Here is a 24,749-nt window from a genome sequence, read left to right as displayed (position 1 = left end):
TATGTGTGTTGTACTGACTCTAGTGCAACCATATCCAGTTTTCCTCACATGTCCTTGTGAAATTTAAGGATTTTTACAATTTTGTTAAGTAACAAAAGTAAACATTACTATTATGACTGTCTGTAAGTTTGTTTGTAGTTTCCATTTAGATTTTTTTTTTTTATCTGAGAAATTAGACATGCAACTCTTCTTAATACTTCTCCAAGACTTCAGACAACTGAATCCCATCTTTACTTGCCTGTCACTCTCCTCAAGACATACAGAGAACAGTTTCAGCCCTGCTCCTGATTCATTTGACATTTCCCAATCAAATATCCAGTAATGAGTGCAAAGGAGCAAGCATTCAAGTCAGTGAACTTGACAGTAGAATTCAGCTTTAGGAGAGCTAAGAGGGTCGGGCACTTGGGCTGTGAAAGTATTAAATCATAAAAACATTCCTTGTCTTATATGGTTTTATTGTAGTCTGTGATGCCACAAAAAAGAATCAGAAAACTTCATTAGAAATGTCTAAAAGATATGTTTATAAAATGAACACAAAGAGACCCTGAACACTCTGTTTGATCATTTCTTGCTACAGCCCCAAGTAACTGTCCCCTTGTAATAACCCAAGCTGGCTGGTCACAGGCTGACCTCTACTGTACAATTTTGGTATTGCAGGAGGAAATGGCTGAAAATACATGTTGAGGCACTCTCGTCCCGTCTGTGCTTTGCCCCTTATTGGCTGACTGGTGGTCCCAAGCCATGCTGTGGGGAAGCTGAAGGACTGTCCATCCATTTGTGGGGATGCTGGCTGGGTACATGTGTCCTGCGTCTGTGAACCACTGATCACAGGGTCACTGTTGGTGTTATCTGCTGGAAACTGGCAAATAACACCTTCAGGTATTTGTGTCTGCGGTGTCACAGTTGCTGAAACAGAATGTTCATTGCTGCTGTAACTGAGCTGGTGACTCTTTGCATCACGGAGAGGGCTGAGAGGAGGGATGGGTGAGGGGCTATCAGTGGTATGTCTTGACCTCTGAAGAAGGAGAGGGCTGCCTTTTCTTTCAGTCTGTGGAGGCAGAACAAACTCACTGCTCAGGCTAAGACTCCTGCCACTGCTGGATAGATTTCTTTTAGACTCTGTTTGAATGCTAGGACTCAAGGTCCTATAACAGCAGAAGTCCAAACTCTTTTTCTCTGGAAAAGGAACGCAGTAAATGTTGCTTTTAGTTATTAGCTGCTCACTGCCATGCCGTGGACGTGAGGCAGTGAAGGGAGCGCTCTCAGGCCCCTCACTAGTGATCCTGTGGGAGCCGGGTGTTTGCGTTATGCTTGGTTCAGTGAAAGTTGGCTTGCTATCATGTTGACCTTGAGTCCTCGCCAGTGCAGAAGTGCGGATCAGTCTTCTAGATGCAGAGGGTTTAGTGAGGGTAGCACTGACGGGTCGGCTGGGTTTAGTGTGGGACAGAGGAGGAGGGGGATGCGGTCTCTGGAATGGTGTAGGAGTTAGAGGTCGCAAAGTCTTTTGTCCTGCTGACAAACTGAAGAAGAGAATCTGAATAACCACCATGCTTTAAAGGTGAATCGCATGAACTGACACACAACACAAAAAAGTACTCAATATTCAGGTTATTCCTCATTCCACGTACCAACAATTCAAATCAGCAAGTTGAATGGAGTTATTTGCCTGTGTTCTATGCTAGTAGTGAATCATAGCAACTGAATACTTTTGCATGCAGTCAGTTTTTAGGCCAGACATGGCAGACCTAATATTATTATTACGCAAAAGCTGCACTGAATGCTTTACATTACAAATTTGTTCACTGTACTATAGTGTTGTGCTTAAAAAAAGAAAAAGAAAAAACGCAATTGCTGTGATAGAAAAAAGAGAGAAAAAAGATATGGTTCACCTCACATGATACAGTGAACTAAGGATGGTTTAACACCCCTAATACAAATGACTGTTATTATAATAAAGTTTCTTTTCTTCTATCACATTCAAAAAACATGAATGTAATTATCAAGAACAAATGCAGAACAATAAAGTGAAGAAGACATTTTAGATACTAAAAGAGCATCCGGTGCAAATAAGAACCAAACACACAAACCTGGATCTCTTGTTTAAATCCTCCATGAGCGAAAGGGAGGAAGATGAGGATGAGGAGGTGGAGGAGGAAGAGGGGAAGCTGATGAGTTGAGGAGTGGGGAGCTCCAAGTCCATTTGGATAATGCGCCTCTGCTCTCTTAGCTCTGTAGAACACACACACACACAAGAGATTTTAAAACACCTTCAGGTATTCAAACTACACTATCAGAGGTGTGCTTGAGGCATGCTGCCAGAAGAACTTCAAAAAGCCAAATTAATGCTTACAAGATTAAAAAAAAAAAAAGAAAAAGAAAAAAAGAAAGCAACTTCTGTATTCCTTTTCAAGTATTCATAATGTGCCCAGATTGCTTTCTCATCCAAATTGTCTAATATTATTTTCTGTGCCATTTATCCCAAAATACATATGTGCATTTTGCCCAAGACCTCAATCTCAGTCTATTTTGCTATGCATAGATTTGTTCCAGTGCAGAATGGCAGACATTTTTACCAGCTAATGGAAGGGAGGATGAAACCAATGATCAGCATTCCCATTTCACTGGTAAATTTATTCATTGCGCTAAAGATTAAATAGAACATAAGAGAAAATAAAACAGTGGAGATTTTTCCTCCCCAACAGACGTCACGCACTAAATGAGGAAAGAGGCCTTAAAATCCAATTGGCCACTAGATGGCAGCACATTGTCAAGTTAAATGTTTATATTTAGGCTCACCTGAGATTGTTGGTTCTGTTTTATCCTTGCACTGACTGCTGCACTTCTGTTGAATAGTCTCCTACACAACACCCACACAAAGGTAACCGCAGAGCACATGGAAGGTACGGCGCGGGGAAGAGAGACAGAAAAAATGTATCTTAATTATACAAGCCAACCACACACTGCAAAACTGTGTAACATAAAAAATCATCAGTGGGACATTAACTAGGGTGCACTGACTGACAGTGCAAGGAGAGGTAAATTGGTAGGAAAGGGTATTAATAAGTACGTTGATGAATGTATAAACTTTTGGACTTTTGGACACTGAAACAAGGAAAAATGAGGATGAAAATTATGGAGGCAGAAACAGAGGAAAGGAATGTGTGTTTGTGTGTGAGAGAGAGAGTGATTGAGTGAGTGAGAGAGAGAAAGAGAGAGAGAGAGAGAGAGAGAGAGAGAGAGAGAGAGTAACCACTGAATGATTGAACAGCAGTGTTCCATCATAATTTGGCCTAAAATATCTATATCCAGAGCAGACGAGAAACCACAGCTCTATGTGTGTGTGTGTGTGTGTGTGTGTGTGTGTGTGTGTGTGTGTGTGTGTGTGTGTGGTACATGTGGGCATACAGCTTGCAAAACTATAACTCCGAGGAAAAGTGTGTTTTCAAGTGTGTGCCTGTGTGTTTGCACACATTCACTATATGTATATGAGCCTGGCAGAGCCATCTTGCCTCCTCTAATGGAGAATCATTACTGCAACCACAGACTGGTAGCCTTATATAGACCATTACACACACACACACACACACACACACACAGGCCTGGAAATGCATGATCAAAATATATATTTTGGATCTATTTTCCCAGTGGGATTCAAACCCAAACCCCTTGGTGTTGCCTTTCAGAGAGCTAATAGACTATGTGCGGTGTGTCTGACAGTGAAGTGGCTGACAGCCAAAAACAACTGCTGCATGAGCACATGCATTCCTAATATAGGCTTTGTGGGACTTGTGGGATCTGAACCCACAACCCCTTGGCATCCACTTTTCAGATATCTAAAGAAAGCCTGTGTGTTATTGTCATTATTCTATGTATATGTGTGTCACAACCCCACTGACAGTCCTCGCCGCTCCTCAGGCTGCTCCACATAGCCTCCCTCAGCTGATGCAGAGCCAGAAGCAGAGGAGCAACAGCGCTGCAACATCGCCAGCGCCTAAACTTGCAATCCTTGTTGACTCTGATGGCAAATTCCCCACACACAGGAAAAAAAAAAAAATGACATGAGCCACAGGGGCAAGGAGGTGTTGGAGTCAGGTTAGGAAAGCACACAGGGAGCATCCAAGGGGCAAGATCACCATCTTCACACTGCTGCCATGGGCTGACTTAAAGGCAAAGTTCACTGAAAATGCTGAACAAAAACAAGTATTTTCCCATGTATTACTGGTGCAGTCTGTATACCTAGATAGCTTCTGTGTGATGAGGCTTCCAGTCTCCTGTGATCTTCCCTGTCTCATAGCATCCCAAGACAATGGGGCTGACAGGGTATTTATTTGTGGAGTTAAACTGTCAAAAATACCTGACCAACATTTACAGTACTATCTTGAGACAACAGGCCAGTACATTTGCATTCAATTTAATATCACAATTAATTCATTAATAAGAGATAAAGGAGGCTAACTTGAGCATAGCCTGGGGTCTTTACCTTTCTTATTAAGTTAACATCTATGTGAAATCCTTCCGTTTTTATGGCTGGTCATTTCATATGTATAACAAAGTGCCCAGTTCATGATAAAACTTTAGATACATCTCAGGAGGGATACCATCCCAACCTGCTGATTAAATCCAGTTCATATCTTTCAAAGCAGCATAGAGTTCATCTAATGTCATGAGAGAGTCTAATGATTTAGCATCCTCTCTAGAACATGTTGGTATATTAAGCCCTTCAAAGAAAATATGAAAATTATTTCTTGTACACTGTTCTTTTTAAGAACATGGTTTCATATATAAAAAAAAAAAGTTGAAACCCTCAGGTAAATAAAAATGGTTCATACAGTAGAACACCATCACTGGACATAATTTATTATATTAGTCATTCAATCATTTTCACATGTTTTTACTAGCCAGTAAAAAAACTGGGATGGCTACCATCCAGGTACTCTATCTGTCTCGCTCTTTGAACTAAAAATTCAGCTCTTCGTGTATGTAAAGCATTTAGCTCTTAACTTTTGATAATTAATTTTCATTTTTCATAGAGTATGCTCTAAGTCTGTTATCTTTTTGAGGAAAGTCTTACTAAGACTAGAGGCAAATGCTATTGTGTTATTTCAAATCCAACCTTTGATAGTATCCCATAAATACATCCTTCACAGAATTCTCATTGAAATGCAAGGATTTCTGTAAAGCTGATCAAAGTACCTCTCATTCTGTATGAATGCTAAATTGAATTCCACCTTGGAGTCTGGTTTGGAGTCCTAGACTCCTAATGTACATATAAACAAAATATACATGAGAAGAAACTCAACAGCAACAGCTCTTTCCTAAAATGAAATGGGTTCTTGTCATAATCCACAGCCCTCAGGGGCAAAGAGTTTAGTCGGGAACTATTTCCTGCCAAAGAACACATGCAAACTGCATCTATCTGCCCTAAAGTTGAATTCCTTGAGGACTGATAGCCACAGTTTGCCGGTGTTCGTTGGCAGGAAAAAGTTCCCAACAAAACTCTTCACCCCCAAAACGCTGTAGATTATGTGTCTGCATATGCGTGTCATTGTTTTTGGAAACAGCTGTTGCTGCTGAGTTTTTCCACATATGGATTTTTGACTGTTTGAGCTCCACAAACAAATACCCACTGTACTAGGGTGAAGGAAGACAGGGAAGAGATTGTGGCAGCATGGAAACCTCACCAAATCACACAGTATCTCGAGTAAGTGGGAATATATACACTTTTTTTTTGGTTAGGGTTAGGGTTCCTTTAACCCACATGGTGCTTAACAAAACGAACAACAAGCCCCCCCTGTAGGACATAAAAGCATCTGTGCAGCCATGTTGGCCTATGCCAGAACTTCATCTAGATGCTGAGCTGCCTCACTAGAGAGTCAGTCACAGGAACAACAACTTCCTACCCGCAGAAGACAGCACACACCAAGAGAGAAGAAAGCCCCACCTGGGTGTAACTCACCCAGGGTGTGTAAAAGTTACAGCAAAATTAGCTAAACTTTGGTGAATGTGTGGCCTAAATTGTAAAGGCCAGTAGATTTGAGGAAGGTGGTCTGCATAATTTCCACAGCTTGAGAGTGATGAGATTTTAGAGCAATTTATTCAATGGACTGCGTGTGTGTGTGTGTGTGTGTGTTTGTTGTGAGTGACTCTGAGCTACCCTCACACTTTCCTGGTGCTTGGCCAAGTCCCTATATGAACCGCTCTGTCTCCTGAGGAAAACTGGTTATTCCACTTCTGTTTAGGATAAATTTCCAAGTGGCTGCTGCATGCTAAACTAAAAGGAGAATTAGATCATACCATACTGAGTCCCAGAATGCATCAGTATTTACCTGGCTCCATTTAATGGCAGATTTAAAAAGTAATACATTTTAACTGCATGGAAGAAAAAATAAATCAATAAGACTTTCAGTTGTTTCAGAAAGTATGGTGGTGGATGGGACACTTAACATTTCTCTTAACCTTAAATATGGAGGGCACAGCTTCCTAGCTGACAGTATTGTTTGTCATTTCTTGCCATTTTCTTCTCATTTTCCAGTTGATTAACAGCAGAGACAACCAAAAATGTAAAAGACGTAGCTAACATCACGACAGGCCTCTAACAATACAAAACAGATGTTCGGATTTGGTTTACTGACAATCTAACAATGTGTGACTTGGGTGGGAATCTATGTGGTTTTCTTTTCTCGCTTAGCACCGCCACTCTGTGCATTATAATCTTCTAATCAGAAACAGAGAACAAATCCCTTTATTCCTCCAAGTACATTTACATGTAGCAGGAATTTGTGCCAGTGGATTGGTGCCAGACTGAATAAAGATTGAGTGCATAAAAATACCAACGAAGACATTTATTTGCTTTCAACTTTGACATCCAATTAAGAGTGCCATCCAAGAAACAGCAATCTGCTTGAATGACAAGAATACTTAGTATAAAGCTATAATGAAGATATAGCTTCTCTATCTGTTTCAATCACATATTTATTGCCAACACATTTTTTTCTAGTCTGAGCAGGTGCTGCTAGATGAGCCCCTGGACTGAATCCATGAACAAAACACACTACGCCAAACACGCCTGTGGCCAACTAGACTAACTAAAGACTTTTGGACTCTGCCATGGAGGGGGAGTGGTTACTGGAAGAAGCACTGGTTGTGAGTGTTTTAATTTGTATTTTGTTTACTATATCGTGCCAAAAAAAAAAAAAAAAGCCACACAGGAAATCCATAGGGCTGTTTCCAGTGTCCTTCAGTCCAGGAACTAATGAGTTATCAAAATCTGTTTTTCACCACTACAGCACCATGAGCTGTGCACCACACCAGACAAGCCACGGCTTCATCTCTTCAGCTCACATGCTGGATGACGACCATTCGTCCGGGGGAACAATTTCCCTACAGGAGTCAATAAAGTATCTCTGTTTAACTGCAGAAATGTGACTGAGAGAAGACCTCTGTGGCACTTCATATGCCACACGACCATTGAGAATCCACCATCAGCCTTGCACTCATGGGCCAGGAAACTGCGCTGTCTATTTTGTCCGTCTAACTACATCATTCCCCAGCTGTCATTTTCTTTAACCAGAATTTGCATTGCAGCCACTGTGGAAAAGCTGCAGCTACACTTCATGTCATCTGCTGTTCAGATGTCTCAAACTCAAGCTAAAATTTTTTTTAGCTCAGATCAAACATTTGAAAAACACGGATTTGGAGAGGTTAATGTCAGTTTCCTTGGCTAAATTGATAACATGTGGCTTCCTCTATATACAATTTCCTATTCTTCAACTCAAGTGCCTTGTTGTGCAGAAGAATTGGCAATGCAACACCCGTACAGCCACACACATACACAGAGAGTACACATCTGGTCTGCAGGAAAGTACTACATCTGGCCTCTCTGGCCAAATCGGTTTCTCTCCTGATGCCAGCCAAGCATGATAGTGCAGCCAGCTTGCATGTATGCAGGCATGCACGCATTTCTTGTGTGTGTGGGTGCACTTATCTTAGTGTGTAGCAAGTAATTGGAGTGATTGGGATTGGATCGATCTTACTCAGCACTGCAAAGCCCTTGGCCAGACAGATGGAAAAAAACAAGCTTAGACTGAGCCCTTACAGGCTCCTGTGTTCTCTCTCTCTCTCTCTCTCTCTCTCTCTCTCCTGCTCTCTCTCTCTCTCTCCTGCTCTCTCTCTCTCTCTCTCTCTCTCTCTCTCTCTCTATGTCTAAAAGAGAGTGGAGAGATTGCAAGTCCATTGCAGGTCTGTTTATGGGGAAAAGTGAGCTTGTTTTGGGGCAAGTCAATATCTGTTTTCATTCTTTATGGAAATCATCAGCACAATGCATATTTGATCAATTATCCTGCTGGGATGAAACTGCCCTTTGTATGATTTGCATGTAGTATTGAAAAGGTTATATCAACAATACCAAGTCTGTGAAACCAAACGATGTTTGAAAAACAGGAGGAATTTGAAGCAAAATTCATCATCACTGCCAGTAAACATCACTGAGTACAACAATCATGTAGATCAAAGAAATCTTATTAACTTCACAAAGACTTAACCCAAATTCGCAACTGGAGTAATAATCATTATACACACTCAACAAAACAGGCTGTGAAAGCTCAGGTAAACTTAAAAGCCATTTCAAAACATGTAACTACTTGTCAAGTTCTCTTTCGGTTCACAGCATCATTATTCAGGATGCTTACGAGGCTATATTTAACAGAGTTTGATACGATGCAGACCTGTCAGCTGCACATCAGCGTCGTAAATCAATACTTTGGTCTTGGCCTGGTTTCCCACAAATACCTGTAGGATAAAGATCCTCGCTCCATTGGCAGCAAACGGAAAACAAGGATTAGAAATTAATTTAGTATTTGGCTGTGCTCCATCTGGTTCTTCTCACCTGTATATGCTTCACCTGGCTTTTCAGTGCTTGACATTCCTGCATTAGGACAGACCTAGTAAGAGAGAGAAATGATAGACAGACAGATAGATAGATAGATAGATAGGATAGAATAGAGATATTTATCATTTGTTATACAGTTTTTTTAGATTAATAATGCTTGCATGCCAAAAACTAAAATCTAGGTCAAAGTGGAAACTTGGTTTTTGACATTCACAACACGTACACACAGAAAAGTGCCTTGGTTAAGAGCTGAGGCTTTGTTAATAATGTTTTTTTTTTTTTTTTTTTTTTCTTTAACAATATCCTGTTTTTTATTTGGAATATTTTTTAGTTCCCTTGCCTTTCTGATCCTGGAATAGCAACACTGTGAAATACACCAAGCACTGTGGTTGGTGGGGAATAAATGTTATAGGTTCATGTGAACCCTTGTTAAATCTGTGAAAAAATGTACGTAAAATTGTTAGAGTATGCAGAAAATGAATACACAATGTCAAGACACATGGTGGTGGATTGATCAGGAAAAGGAAACTTTGTTCTGATGCAGTCACACAGCCCAATCACACTGAGACAGAGCCACAGCAAAATATGTGTGCTTAAAGCGTCTGTTCAGAGACCAAGTTTATCCTCTGAAGTGTTCACGAGGTACTGAGGAAACAGTGTCCTATTTTTCTTTCTTTCCCCTCACTCGCCCCTCTCCCACTGTCTGTCGTTCTCCCTATCTGCGTCTTCTCCTTCTCTGGTTACATAACTACAGTGGATTTTATTCACTTCTCTCAAATGAAGGAAAAGAATCTTCTGCCTGCTCTGCTCTGGTCTGGGATCCATTTTTTGACAATGGAGCCTTTTGTTCTGCTCGAGTCAGGAAATGGGAGAGAGAGGGAGTGAGAGAGACAGTGAAAAAGAGAGGGAGAGAGAGGGAGAAAGAGAGAGAGGGAGAGGGAAGGAGGGAGGTTCCCCTTCAAGGCAGCCTGAATGTTTGCATTGCCCTTTAGACCTCAAACTAGGGGACAGAGGAAGGAAATGGAAAGGCAGAGGGAGAAAGTGGGAGAAGGAAGCAGGGGAGCAACAGACACCACAGAGGAGAGGGGGGACTGAGGGGAACCACAAGGGAAGCATAGGGGGCGGAGGACAGGACAGCACCCGGCCTAAACTGCCCCAACCAACTCAAACCCAAATTACAGAGTACATATGAAATAATGTCACTCAGGACAAATCAGAGTCCACCGACATTAATTACAAACCAAAAAAAAAAAAAAAAAACAAGTCTGCATTACAAATGTGAAATGGTCTGTGTATTCTAGATGAAAGTATTACACCGTTTTGAAAAGGATTGTTTAGTGAAACAAGACTACACATCCTCTCTCATCCTCTGTGCTACTCACCTGAGGTGGGCCACCACTTGGTTTATGTCAGTGACATTCAACTTGTCCTGCACCGCTTCAATCTCATCATGAACACTGGACTGGACTGAACAACGAGAAGTAGACCTGAAAGAGAGAGGAGAAGAGAAGAAGAGAGCAGAGAACAGAGAAAAGCAAGAGAAGAGAAGAGCACTGTCAGTCCCACTGGTACATACAAATATCAAGAAAAAAAAAATACAGAATTTGTAATTCCTAATTTTCACTCTATTAGTAGGGCTCTCTTTTGTGGAAGTGGCTAACCTGTTTCCATGTTGGATGAGGTTGGTATTTCCAAAGCAACTACAGTTACCAGGGTAACTACAGTTGCTAGGGCAGTTGTTAGGATAACACATGGCGTAGTTGACTGTGTCTGAGTCGTACCGCAGCAAGACTTCCTCAGCATCCCTACAGCAGGAAGGGAAGGAGCAAGAGAAAGAGTAGTTTGTTTCCACATTTACACAGATGAGGAAGATCTAGCGGTGCTTTCAACCACAGCACAAGAGGTACAGAAATACATGGACTGCAATTATTTTGACAAACACTGTGATTACAATAACATAAAAAATAAAATAAAATAAAATAAAATAAATAAAAAATAAATAAATACCATGACGATGATAGTGATTTTTTCTGTACTCAGACAAACGTGTTTACTTGCAACTGTAAAATCTGATTTGTATGCCAGGGCATCTGTGTAGCATCACTTACTGCATGTGATGGCCACATTTTATTTTTATGAAGAAACTGCAGCTCCTGTGATTTGGATAGTGCACTTGGCTGTGTTTTTTACACTCTATGACCAGGCTAATCAATATATTGTGATTTGATGATATTTCAGTTAATTGTAACTGGTGGCTGGTATTCTGCTATTTATTCATTTTCTTCTTAGGTTTTTGATAAACTTACAAAACAGCTTATTGTTCGTATAGTATTCATGCCACCAAGACATGCATTTGAAATTTTAGTTAAACTGAACTCAAAGCAAGAGCTAGACAGCTAGACAGACAGGCAGACAGACAGGAAGCCCTTGAGCCTGAACAGAGATTTGAAGACATCAAATGATCTTCTTCCAAAAGGGAGCTGTATCTAAAGAAAGAAAACACTAATATGTTCTGTGTGTAGCAATAGGAGCAGGAACAGCAGCTACATTGTATTTACTTTGACTCTAAGCAGCTTAGAGTTGCTCCAGTCACAGAGTAAAGCCTGCCATAGCATCACACACACACACACACACACACACACACACACACACACACTTACATCATCTTTTAACCCTTTGACACCAGGATGGACTTCAGATTTCTTGTTTGAATGCTTGTGAAAAACATTTAACCCTTTGAAACCTGAGTGTATCGACTTGAATTCTTTTAAAACATATCAGCAAAAAAAAACTTAGCAATAAAAGACCTGAAAATTTGCAAGAAATTGGTAAAAGGTTACGAGAAAATGACCTGAAAATATCTTGAAAAATTTCTTTCTTTCTTTTTTTGGTAATTTCCAGGTTAATTTATTTCTAAGTTGCTCATTGCCAGGTTTCAAAGGGATACGACTGACACACTGTATACATATCTATGTATAGACAGATAGATAGATAGATAGATAGATAGATAAATAAAAAAAACAACAAAAAATTTCATTTTACATGTCCTCTGGATTGTTGGGGCGGGTACAGGTCAGACATTTACAGGCTGTGTTTTGAGCAGTGGTGGGGAGGGTGGTTCAGAGGGTGTTTCTGGGAGAAATTAGAAAAAAAGAAATCTCTTTTCAGTCTAAAAGGAACAGGTGCTGGAGGCTGTGCAGGCAGGGTGACGGCCTGGTCACTTCTCCTCAACTTTATAGTCCTTGTATAGAGGGAAAAAAAAAGGTTCTTTGTTGGCCACCGAAAACCACTCACACTTTAACACTGAGGTGTGTGTGTGTGTGTGTGTGGGTAGGTCATCACGACCACACAGGAGGAGGCCAAAATGAGCACACCAGCACCACCATTAAGATAAATCAGTTGACTTTTACAAGGCACCCACCCACCCACCCACACACACACACACACTATACCAGCAGGTCTAATTACCGGGTTGGCTCAAATCACCAGACCAGTGGGAATGACTTGAGATGGGGACGTGAACCAACAACTGCTGATGCACCTTTGAGCAAATCACTACTCCCCCTAGACTCTTGCTGTAAATAAAGACTTGGGACATCCAATCATTTTCCAGCTGAGATTATGAGTGAGAGCTAAATGGGAAGTGTTGGTTTATATTTTCATGCTTTGGCAGTATTGTTCTCAACTTTCCTGCCAATAAACCATGTTAAACTGAGCTGGATTGAGAACAGTGCTGGAGTGTTATTAGAAGGGAAGTATGTTCAGCTCGCTCCTGAAAGCCACTCAGCTGGGAACTTGGCCTAAATGAACGATCAAAGGCCTGACTTGCACACACACACACACACACACACACACACACACAAAAACAAACATGCATCGAGGTCAACAAGTATACTGCAGCCAACTTCAGAGAGAGAATGTGATTTGTGCTTGCACAGCTTGTGTGGCACCAGAGTTTTTTGGCACTGATCCTACATGGCCAGTAACAATACGGTACATATTTTATTATTTTTCCTCTCCAGTGCTGTTTGCTTTTGATGCATAACTTAACAGACAAGAAAGTCATCTTGGACTCTGCAGGGGAACTCTCAAATTCAACCAAGCGAGTCAGAAATGAACCAAAAAACACGCAATACAGCGACCGTTTGTGAGTGCTGTCACCACTTTACAAAATGTGGACACGTACAATTGTTCTTGATATCTATCCATCTAGCTGTCTATCTATCTATCTATCTATCTATCTATACACATACACACACATATACATATATATATATATATATATATATATATAGTTTTTTGATCTTGCACGATCAAAAAACAATTTTGTCTAACCAATTTGATATTGTTGGTGATTAAGTAGATTCTCAATGTACTGCAATGCACCAACACAGAATTACAATCTAAGAATTAGGGTGAACGACTTGGATAAGATGTTTCAGTCTCACCTCCTAAAGTCTGGGCTAAATTGTATCAAACATCATAAAATCTTGCCTTATGGGAGTCACTGGGTCAAAACCTCAGAAAACACAGTTTAATATAAATCTACTGAGCGTCCTTGACAACTACTGTGATATGGAAACCCCAGAGTTAGTTAACCCACCCAGCACATATAAAGAGGTTCAGACAGATACACTAAAACAGAGCCACACTTACAGTGTGTGATCAGCCAACAAGGACAGAGAGCATGTAGAATGTCAGATATACAAAAAAAGAAAAGAAAAACTCAAACTATAGACTAGAGGCAGCTCTTCCATAGTGTTTTGGATTTAACAGCTTCAACACCAGTGGATACAGAAAAAAGAGAGCCACAATAGAAGGGAAGTCGACAAATTGACAGGCAGTAAACGCTTCGTCACATAGATGGAGAACAATCAATCTTGAGTTGTTTCTCCTAAAAGACCACAACAAAACCAGAGAGGTCAGATGGGGCAACATTCCTGGCAGCAGCGAGCTAGTTGCTGGGATAGTTACTGGCACACACACGTTTCTGGTACTTGTAACTTAGTTCAAATCTAGTTTCAATTGACAAGCAGGGTGGCCTAATGGATAGAGAGACTGTCCTGTGATGGATCAGTCACAGGTTTGACTCCTATAATCCTCATGTCCTGTTTAAGTGTTGCTGAGTCACATACTGCACCCTTACCTGCTCTTCACTGTAGATACAGGCATGAGCTAAATGCCTTCAACAGTTTAAAAAAAAAAAAAAAAAAAAAAAAAGTACAGTAAATGAAATGTAAATTTAAGCAATCCTACAAAAAGCCCTGTCACAAAGGATAATAGAGTCACTGCTGGATACTGTGAAAACTTGTCAAAATGTAATAAAATGTCCCATTCAAATGGATGGATTAAAAAATGAGATAACACCTGATAATATGACAAATTCTTGGATAACATATGATAACATCACATTATTACAATAACGACACTAATTACTTTGGCATGAGGCACATATTTTTTAACAGATGATGTTGTAATAATATTGATTTATACCATTAGTTATACCATCATATACCATCAATCAGCTGGTACTTTGTAATTAATTCTAAATCACCTGAAAAAAATATGTCACATCTCCTCTGAGTAATAATCATTGGTTAATATAATAATGATACTACATTAAAAAAAAAAAATGTAGAAATTAACCTACATTATCAAGCAAGCATTAACAGACCATTTTCTTTACATTTTCAGTGCATTTAGAGTGACATTTTCTCACATGTAATTAGATTATCAGTTGTTACAAGCCAATCTCACTCGTGGTTTGTAACAGTTTTAGGAAAAAAAGAAGGAATACATAGCTACATGAGGATTTTAATGCCAGTCCATGAGCAAACTGGCTCTGTGTCTCCATGTGAGCACTTAACCAAAAAAAAAAAAAAAAAAAACTTGTTTGTAACTAAGAATAAAAGTTGGTTTTACTCTCTATAAGTGTTATGCTGAAAATGTGAATAAACTTTTCCAGCCTCAAAATGTATGTCGGTTGCTCCATATTGTCTGCCCATCTTAGAGCAGAAAAAAACAAAAATACACTGACTTTGATGCGATAAATGGCAGGGCGACTGGAGCCAGTAGTTATTGAGCCTTTAAGATGCTCTTGTGCTACGTTGGCGTGTTGTGTGGAATGCACGGACGTCTTCTGCTCCTATAATTGCTCTATTGTCCCACCATTCCCAAACCATTTTGCAACATCTCTGTGCCAAAAACCTTTGTTCCTCTCCTTTCCAACCCATTTGTAACTGACAAGGAAGCACAATATGGCATTTTATGGCATTCTTTGTTGGAGGAAAAATGACGCAGAGGCTTGTGAGAGCAGGGTCTTAACCTGCTTGCCCAGCCCATCGCCTGGCTGGTGAAAAAGCCAGAATGGTTGTGCTCAGTGTGGACCATCAGTCAGAAATGAGCATTGACAAGGAGATTGTTTCCAGCTTTGAAGAGGGGGGTTGTTCTGTTTTGTGTCCTCCTCAGATAAAAAAAAAAAAAAAAAAGGTTCAGAGTTGGCATTTTAGGAAAGCTACAATGTTACAATAAAGGATCTCTTACTGTTCAAACAGCTGGCAGTTCAAAATAAGCACTGAGTTGCCTGATTGCCGGAATATTGCTCTCTCACGTTCATATAACATGGTACATTGAATTAATGCCACCAAATTGCTAAGGGATTGTTTGAAAAAGTCAATATTTGTTCTTTTTTTCAGTTTTCAAGACTCAAGGAATGATTGAGAGATGATTGAGTGATACCAATTTCGCATCAAAATATATTTGATAGAGGGTAGTCTGCACTGGAACAATAATTGGGATAGGTGCAGTAGGCTATATTGCATTTACTGACCCCATATTCCTCACTTTTACATGGTAGCCATTGTTACTACCCAGTGGTGAGCTGTCTGTATTTTTATTTACTGTGAATAAATTAGACATTTTCATGGGAGTGATGGAATGAACAGTGGAATGGCCTTTTATAGACACTAGGTAAGGCATAGGGAATATGAATAACATAAAAAATCTATTAAAATAAAATGAAACAAAAGTGAAAGAATAAATATGTGCGTTCATGTGCTTGCGTGTGTCTATGTGTGTGTGTCCAGTCCCTACCTCCCCTCCCTGCTGGCTCTCTCCCTCACAGACTGTAGTAACATTTGGATCTCGGCTCTCAGCAGCTCTTTGATTGCAGGAGGATCAGGTAGAGCCGGCTGGGACCCCGCCCTGTTACCATGGTTACCATCTCGCTGGATTCTCTGCCATATGCCCTGCCACATCTCCATCTTGACAACACAAAGTGCGAAACAAGGTTAGTTAGGAAGTCATCATCACAATCATAATAAAAATAATTTGAGTTATTTATACTTAAATTTTATTTTGTCAACATTATTTTTCATCTTAATAAAAAAAATATCAAGTTTCATTTGCTGCACATCTGATACTGATGTTTCTGCGAGAGACACACACATTTTAATAAATGGTGTAACACACAGTGTGACTGTAGTAGCAGCGGGGCAAAAGAAACTGTCGTTGTTATTGTGGAGGGATGAAAGAAACATCTCTTGCTATTGTTCCAACAATGACTCCTGACAGTTTATTCTGAATTGCTTCCTCTACACTAACATGGAAAACTTCAGGATGTGTTAAAAGGCTAAATAATCTGTCAAATGATTGTGACTATGACACATGAAACAATAAATACAGCAAAAAAAAAAAAAAAAAAATAGTGCTTGAGTGAATTTACTTCCAGTAATCCAAAAGCACTTTCTGGGTAACACTTACATGGGCTTAGAAAAAAAGACTTTCGTTATGTGTTACTGCATGTTTCATACCAGGTCTACCCTATTTATTCAAGACGCAATTTTATGTATCTAAACTGCCAACAGTCAGAAAAAAGTCTGCACGGTCTAGGCGACATGTTCCATCAGCGGCTGACAGCTCTCAACGCCGCACCAGGTGAGGGTCTTGGCAAATGAAAACATTTGAAAGTGAAATATGATTTGGTTATCCGCTCTTTCAGAAGAGAGTGGACCGTCCACCTGCCCTGCTCTGAGTTGCTGATCCAGACTTCCACGACCAAATAATTCCACCTGACAGTCTCCCTGGCTGAGGATGATATCTGGGCTCCTCGAGTCTCAGGGAAGGCTATATATGCTGCAGCGGAGGATTATCTTACTTCTTTCATGTCTCAGTGAGACCAAAATGTGACTGTAATCTGTGAAAAAGCAATTATTCTTTGATTGTGCCAGTTCAGTTCAGTAGCTCAGTGGGTAGAGCAGGATGGCAGTAACACTATCAGGACTGGGTGATGGATTCCTACTTGGGCCAGTCATACTTTAAAAAACAGTAACAGTGTGTGCACCCACAGTACTATGAGGCATTTTGGAGTTTTGGGTAGAAGTGTTCACCCAATCACATTCACTGGATGCTATTTAAAAAGCATCCTGGGCTAATTAAGTTTCCATATTTGATTATCCAGCCATTTTTCATACTCACTTAGTCATAATCAGAGTCATGGGGGGCTGGAGCTTATCCCAGCATGCACTGGGCAGAGGGCACTATTTAATTTTCTGATTACAAAATCTAAGCATACAAGCTAGATTACATGAGACCAGTTTTTTATAAGTCAGCACCACAGAACTTAAACTGGAGTAGAGCAGACTTTCCCATTCAAATCAACATACAGCAGGACAGTTGGATGGGCGACCATTTTATGTGAATCGTTGCCATTGCAGAGAACTGCTTATTTACTACTTTTAGTGAGCAGCCACGGCACAACGTATCTTCACAGATATTCTCAGCTCTTAAAGGAAAACTCTGAGGTGTTCCTGTTAGCTTAGCATAAAGACTTGAAGTCGATAGGAGTCATTAGCTTACCTCCATCAAGGGAAAAAAAGAAACCTTACAGCAACTCTGAAGCTCTCTTATTTATACAGTAAATAATTGTTGTTCTAGGAGAAGTTAATCTTGAGGAAAAGTTAATCGTCCAATACCTTCAGCAGTGCACTGATCACTGTGATAGACAGATATTGTTCCACCATCTAATTTCTCTGAAAACGACTGTCATGTTTTATGTTTTCTTTTTTTTTAAATTTCAAGACCTATATTTCAAATATACATGATACCCTGCGTAAATAACATCAGCTTCAGAGTTGGTGTAAGGTTTATTTTTTCACTTTGACAGAACTAGGCTTATGACTCTGGCTTAAATAGGAGCTTGTAAATCACATAGATATAAATGTGAGTAATAGGGTGAAGTTTATGCATACAGTGTATTAGGGGAGTGCGATATATATTGTTTATGATAATATCTCAATTATCATTTTAACAATGTGCAAAATGACAAACGAGTATGGCACACATTTTGAAAAAACCAAAACCAAATCACATTCAGTGCATGTGATCACGCCAGGTGGAACAGAGTGCTGTGCATGTGCACTGAGAACACATGTAGTGTTCATGCATCACAACAAGCTAAGCTACTGCAGCTGCCTGCATGGCTGAAGTTAAAAATGAATGAACAAACATAAACACCACCACCAGCGTCAGAATCAAAGTTGTTTAACTGCTAGATATGGACCATTGTCACTTACATGGAGGTGCTTTGGCTTCGAAAATACAGATGCTGCTCAAAAGACACCAATCTGCAGACCATGTAAGACAGTGGTTGCTGTGAAAAACAAATCCACAACTACGAATGAACCGCCGCACAGAACATGAGGAATATGAAAAGCCTCTGGAGTCAGAGCTTGACCATGACCAACCAACATTTTTGAGGGATACAAAATGTTGACAGTTATCATTATCAGCAAAATCCCCCAAAATATTGAGATATTATTTTTTGTCAATATCGCACACCCCTAGAGTGTAATAAGTATGATCATCACACCTGATGACAGCAACACACTTCAAAGCCAAAGTCATGGATTCAGATATGTCCCACTATCCCACTGAATAAATGAGTGTACTGTACACACATACTGAAACACACACACACACACACACACTCACAAACACACACAGACTAAACACAGCCAATCTCCGTCCATTCATGGCGTAACAGTATTGCTGGTCATGGATTAAATGTCCACCTACATTGGCTAAATGTGACCTGTGTGTCTCAGCCTTGAGGCGATACAGGGGCTTTTCATGTAGCAGCCGGCTCTAATCTGCCGTACCTTTCTACACCTATAGCTTGCTTTTGCCCAAGGCATGTTATGTCCTCAACTAAAGAACGCTTCTATATGGATACAAAATGGAAAATATAAAATGAATTTAGATCGACTGTGCAGTGTTAGCCATGGTAGCTTTTTTTGTCCGTGTAATTTTCCTGAGATGATCGCTGCAGAGCGAGGATTTGTCTTTACCTTTAGACAAACCACAAGGAAGAAATGTGACCCAGGTCAGCCTTGGTGGTGGACTTGTTTTGTACTGAAGGCCCAGGCTCATAGGTGTGCATGCTTTTCCACTCAGAGGCTTGTTTCTCCTCACTAGTACCCAGCACTGTGTGTTAAAACACTATCTCCAGGACAACCACAAAGAAACAGCCACATGGAGATAAGTGAAAAAAAATTAGGTGTTGTCAAAATTGCTGTGAGACAAAAGAGAGGCGGGGTGAGAGAAAGTAAGAGACAAATTGGGTGTGTGTGTGTGTGTGTGTGTGTGTGTGTGTGTGTGTGTGTGTGTGTGTGTGTGTGCGCGTGTGTGTGCATGAGGCATAGCTATAAAACGCATGAAGTCTGGATACCATTAACACCTCCACACCTGTTTTCTGCCAATCATTTCTCTCCCCTTTCAGTGAAAAGACTCAACTTCAAAGGAATCCATTGGAGGATACTAAACACATAGCTCCTGGTCTTTGTATGTGCGCCTGTGTGTGTGTGTGTGCGTGTGTGTGTGTGTGTGCATTTATAAGAACAATTGTCTCCTCCACAATTTTTCCACTCTGTATGTGAACTTTCTATGGGACACACACACACATACACACACACACACACAGCTCTTTTCACTCACAGCGTCCCTCTCAGTCTCTCATGTGTTAAGGTGTTTATGTTACATGCCTCACGGCTCACTGGCAAACAAGTTCTTCGCTGTTTTTTCTCCCCCCGTCTCCCGTGAAACTGTTGATTCCATCCAGGAAATATTTTAAGGGAGCGTTGTTTAAACCTGCCAGTAACATAAACTATTATCGTGAATACTTCCAACTCGTTGCAATGTGTTCTTGAGCATTTTATTTTGTTTGGGAGATATTTTCATTTACAGTGGAAGGAGGGGGAGAGAGAAAGAAAGAGAGAAAGTGAGGGAGAGATTGGGCCAGACTTTAAAGCAGAGGCTAATATTCCCTCTGATCTAACCGCGGCAGACAATGGAGACCTTGATGGAGGGACGGAGGGACGGAGGGAGGGACGGAGGGACGGAGGGGCTGCCTGCAAATCTACTGTTACTGTTCACGGTGGCTGTGTGAGGGAAGGAATTCAAATGTCAGCAAGAGAGACGGAGGAGAGAGAGCAGACAGAGAAGGCAGAGACTGGGGAGACCAAAAGAGAGCGATAGAGGGAAAAAGAGGGAAGCGGGTCCAACCTAAATGTAGTGACTGAGGGCAACCTGCACACGCCTGAGAGCTGAATAAGGGGCTCTGTGCTTTGTTTTCCCAGAAATTTCTGAACGCCTTCGACGTTAAGTCTTTCTTTCCGGCTGGGGAGCTTTACAACCAGCTGCTGCACATGAGTGAAAAATATAAGAGCGATTCTCAAAGTCACACACACACACACACACATACTCACACACCCACACACACACAGTCGGAGTCACAGAATATGTGTTGCTAATGGTCTTATCAACAGTAGGGGATTAGCCTCTTTAACCCTGTTATACCGGCCCCCGACTCACTAAGCTTACTGGGGCCTCCTTCTGTGTGTGTGTATGTGTGTGTGTGTGTGTGCATGTTAAAGCATGTGTGGTAGGTAAGCAAGCTTGTGTATATGAATTAAATTACTTTGTTCTGCCCACATATCCATTATATAAGAATATTATGTATTTATTTATGTATATATTTATTTGTGTGTTTGTTTGTTTGTTTAACAGGGACAATGGCCAGTCACGGACTATCGCACAGTAAGCTGGATAGCTAAATTTCACCTGCAGTCCCTAGACAAGGCTACAGAGAATAAACATTACACATTACAAAACTACCAGTACTTTCCATATAAAACATGACATTATACAATAAAATAAAATAACAATAAACTCCTACAGGTTTAGTGTCTTGTGGTTGATGGTCACAAGTTGGCTATGTTTCAGCCATGATTTCAACGGTGATTTAAAATGGTAGAGATGGTAGAGCATTGTCTGACAGTGCTGGGTGTTGTGCTCCATTACACATCTTTAAGCTGGAAGATTATTCTGATTACTGAATACATGACACTATACCCTCTGCTCTGCTACTACTTTCATTATTATTTTATTTATTTACTTTTAATTTGGTCATACAGATTTTTATTCTCTTTTTTAATATGTGTTTGACTGTGTGTGTGTGTGTGTGTGTGTGTGTGTGTGTTTCATCTTTTGTTTACTACTCCCCTTGCGGAATAGTCCTGTGGATTTTGGATTCTGCCTATGTGTGATACAGGAAAATGGGAGTAAAAATTGCCAAAAGAAAAAAGTGCACTTCAGGTAAGGTAAACACACAAACTACGATGTAAGAGTGACTCTGTGAGTGGGCGCCCTAGTCTGAGAGTGTGAAAGAGAGGCAGTCTTGCATGGCCAAAACTTGAATTGGAGTCAAGCAGACTTTCCTATTCAAACCAACCAAGCAGGATAGAAAGAACTGCGGCCGTTGCACCACCAGGCTAGCTTCTCTATTCCAGTTTGTGGGAACTATGAACGTTTACTTCAGCAAGCAGGCACAGCACAACATGTCGTTTCAGCTCTCAAGAGAGTGTGACACACTTTACTGCCCTATACATGCAACGTCACTGTAGCAAATGACCACAATCGCTATTTTATTCTGCACTAGCCAAATGGCCATGGAATGTTATTTGTTTCTTTATCATGCAATCAAAAAGAAAAGAAAAGAAAATAGATCTGAGAGCAAAACTATCAACACTTCAATCAAAAAATGTTTTATTGCAAGTAAAACAAATTTGTGAATAAAATGGGAGACAAAACCTTTTTGTTTGCAAATCCAAAAGTTACACTGAACTGACCTACACTGAAAGATGTAATTCTATTGGCTGGTCGTGATCGGAGTGACAACTATAATGTAATAGTGTAGCTGTTCTGATCCACACTCCCATCCAGAAGGTGTTGGTAACACTGTAAACACAAGTTAAAAAGGGAAACTGAAAATCTGTATGACCAAATTAGAGGTAAACAAATAAAATATTAATGATAGTTGTAGAACAGCAGGTACAGTGCTGTGTATTCAGTAATCAGACTTGTTTTCCAGCTTCAACACACAGCACTATCAGCTCAACAGCAAGCAAAACTTTTGGATTGCAAAACAAAACTTTGGGATTCGCAAAAAAAAAAAAAAAAAAAATCTTTTGGATCTGCAAACAAAACTTTTGAATGTGCCATCAAAAGTTTTTGATTCACATTTTAATCACAAATTTATTTTAATTGCAATAAAACATTTTTTTTGACTGCAGTGTTGATAGTTTTGATCTCAAATCTGTTTTTTGATCGCAAACTTAATCTGTCTGATTGCATGATAAAGAAACAAAAAACACTCCATAAATGATCTTGGCAAACACTTCAGTGCCCGTTCCACTCCATTTAAGTTCTGTGCTTGCATGTTTGCAGAGTTGTTTCCTATGGAAAAAAAAGGAAATCACATGTGGACAGTTTTTCTCATCTGAAATATCCAAAAATCAGACATGTGGTTTTTGCTCCTTTGACATATGAAAACCTTCTCACGTGTTCTTTATAAGGAGTGTGCACGTACTCGGCGTGTATGTCGTGTAAGTCAGCTGCAGGTCTGTGTGCATGTATAGATGTGATCTGTAGTCAGCCACTTTAGGGAATGACATAAGACAGACTGCGGTGAGCCCCTTCTTTTTCCCGGCGACTGCCTCCTGACCCGTTGATGCACTGTAGGCAGCGAGCTGATAACATCTTCAGATGGAGGAGATTTTGTTTCTGAACAAACGGACTATAGAGAGGGAGTGAGGGAGAGGACGGCAGAGGCAGGAGAGCAGAGGGGAAATGGGCAGGGAGGAAAGACAGGCAGGAGAGAAGGGTGGAAAGAAAGGAAGGGTGGTGATGGAGGCAGAGAAACAGGGGAGGTGTGTGTATTTGAGACAGAGGTTTTTATATGCCGAGTAAAGATAAAGTCTATGTGTGCATGTGTAAAATCTCCAGCTATTGGCTTGATATTAAATGCACATGGCATGGCATCTCTTGCATAAATTGCTGCAAACTTATTTGATTTAGAATTCCCTCGTTATTCAAAACAATCATTTTAAAGGTGGCCTAGTTCTGGTTTGTTTTTTTGTGGTCTACGGTGCTTATGTTACCTCACTGCCTGTCTCCTCAAATTAAGTTTTAAGTTTTAACTCCCAAGTTTGACCTTGGAGGGGGGCTATACGGTGGTGTGTGCCACTATAGATTGCACCTTGGCTAGGGATTTCTCATTTGCGGAGTAAATCTGTCTTGGCTGAGGTCATTTGTTTGCCAAGGCTGAGGGAGAACTTCTTGAGTGCTTTCCATGCTGGGGGCTTTGGGACCAAGAGTTTAGTTGGCCTTGAGTAAATATTGATGTCTGTCTGGCTCACACGTTGGCTTCAGCGGGGCACTGTGCCAGTTAACCCAAATTTCACTTCCATTACAGAGTCTGGGAATCATTATTAATGAGCGCACAGACCCAGACTAACCTATTTAAGTAACCTACTACCAGAGCAAAAGTTTTAAAATTTTCTGGCCGGAGAACTCGGAGCAAATTTCACCCTGAAACCACGTCTTAGAAGGAAATAAGAAGCAGGCCCGCTGCCTGCTTTGAGGTTCAGTGTTGTTTAGGAAAAACGTCTCCTTTAAATAAACAGAACAGGGAATCACGCAAACAGGGGATGCAGTTGGAAAGAAGCTGAGTGGGACAGACAGAGGAAAACAGAAAGATCATATTCCTAATGGTGTCTCACCTCAGAGTATGCCTCGGTGTACATGTCGACCAGGGAGCACCCCAGTGCTGCCTGGACCGCTGGCAGCTCCGCCTTGGGAACATGCTCCACCAGCAGGCTCCACACTGACTGGCTTTTATCAGCACTATGCATGGCAAAGACAATCTAATGTGGAAAAGTGAAAAGAAGACTGATTAAAAGCCCTGGCATTGTAGTCAACACTTTAACATGAGCTATTTCACAGCAGTTGAGGGGGTTGAAACCTTGTAAAGCTTGAAGCTGCATTCCTAGAGAGGAAATTAAATTATTAGCAGGTTTCAAAGGTCCCAGACATGACACCTGTTGTTAGAGCTTGGACTCCAGTATGTAAGTTTGAATTTGAAACTGTACCTTAGCTTATCAGGGGACAGCTATCCCTGACACTCACAGCTCCTCTGTTGACACAGATGCGTTAGCTAGCTAATTAAACGTTTTAAGCTAATGAGAGACACTGAGAAACTGACACACACCAGAAGGCTATGTGGGAGTGTGTGTGTGAGTGTGTGTGTGTTTAAAAGTTGTTTAAAAGTCAAGCCTGTTTAGGTAAAAGACTGTACGTGCAAAACAAAACTTTTGCGCCTACGTTTTATGCGCTCTTATACAGAAAATGTAAACTTTGCTCACCGTGTTGCTTCCTTGTTGCCACTGTACACACTCCCGTTGCTAAGGCAGAAGTCTCGCGAGACAAGGGCGAATAAGTGTACGATAATTGCAGTGTTTTAAAATGA

At 40.6% G+C, this 24,749-nt stretch overlaps 1 protein-coding gene across 2 annotated transcripts; it reads right to left on the bottom strand.

Moving 5' to 3' along the window:
• Positions 1-438: 438 nt before the first annotated feature.
• Positions 439-24,702, bottom strand: ccdc24 (coiled-coil domain containing 24). 2 transcript variants are annotated; one of them, XM_030075366.1, is made up of 9 exons: positions 24,646-24,702; positions 24,004-24,147; positions 15,980-16,149; positions 10,549-10,692; positions 10,270-10,374; positions 8,885-8,939; positions 2,797-2,857; positions 2,088-2,229; positions 439-1,520 (listed from the first exon to the last, which is right to left on the bottom strand). In XM_030075366.1, the coding sequence occupies exons 2-9, from the start codon at positions 24,133-24,135 to the stop codon at positions 572-574; spliced, it is 1,758 nt and encodes a 585-aa protein (XP_029931226.1). In that variant the 5' UTR covers positions 24,136-24,147; positions 24,646-24,702; the 3' UTR covers positions 439-571. The 2 variants fall into 2 exon arrangements, with proteins under 2 accessions (XP_029931226.1, XP_029931227.1); XM_030075367.1 differs by lacking the exon at positions 24,646-24,702 and adding an exon at positions 24,373-24,512.
• Between the last annotated feature and the right edge of the window lie 47 nt (positions 24,703-24,749).

Source organism: Myripristis murdjan, chromosome 17 (genome assembly GCF_902150065.1).
Source record: "Myripristis murdjan chromosome 17, fMyrMur1.1, whole genome shotgun sequence".
Classification (NCBI taxonomy): domain Eukaryota; kingdom Metazoa; phylum Chordata; class Actinopteri; order Holocentriformes; family Holocentridae; genus Myripristis; species Myripristis murdjan.
This window is presented reverse-complemented; position numbering and strand designations above follow the sequence as displayed.

What these genes read in the sequence shown, in the direction of transcription:
- ccdc24 (XM_030075366.1), bottom strand. Translation starts at nt 24,135, where the DNA reads ATGCATAGTGCTGATAAAAGCCAGTCAGTGTGGAGCCTGCTGGTGGAG. An exon ending in AGAGCCAGCAGGGAGGGGAG is followed by an intron (nt 10,693 to 15,979) that starts GTAGGGACTGGA and finishes TTCCTGCTGTAG; the next exon opens with GGATGCTGAGGAAGTCTTGC. An exon ending in GCCAGGTGAAGCATATACAG is followed by an intron (nt 2,858 to 8,884) that starts GTGAGAAGAACC and finishes GGTGTTGTGTAG; the next exon opens with GAGACTATTCAACAGAAGTG.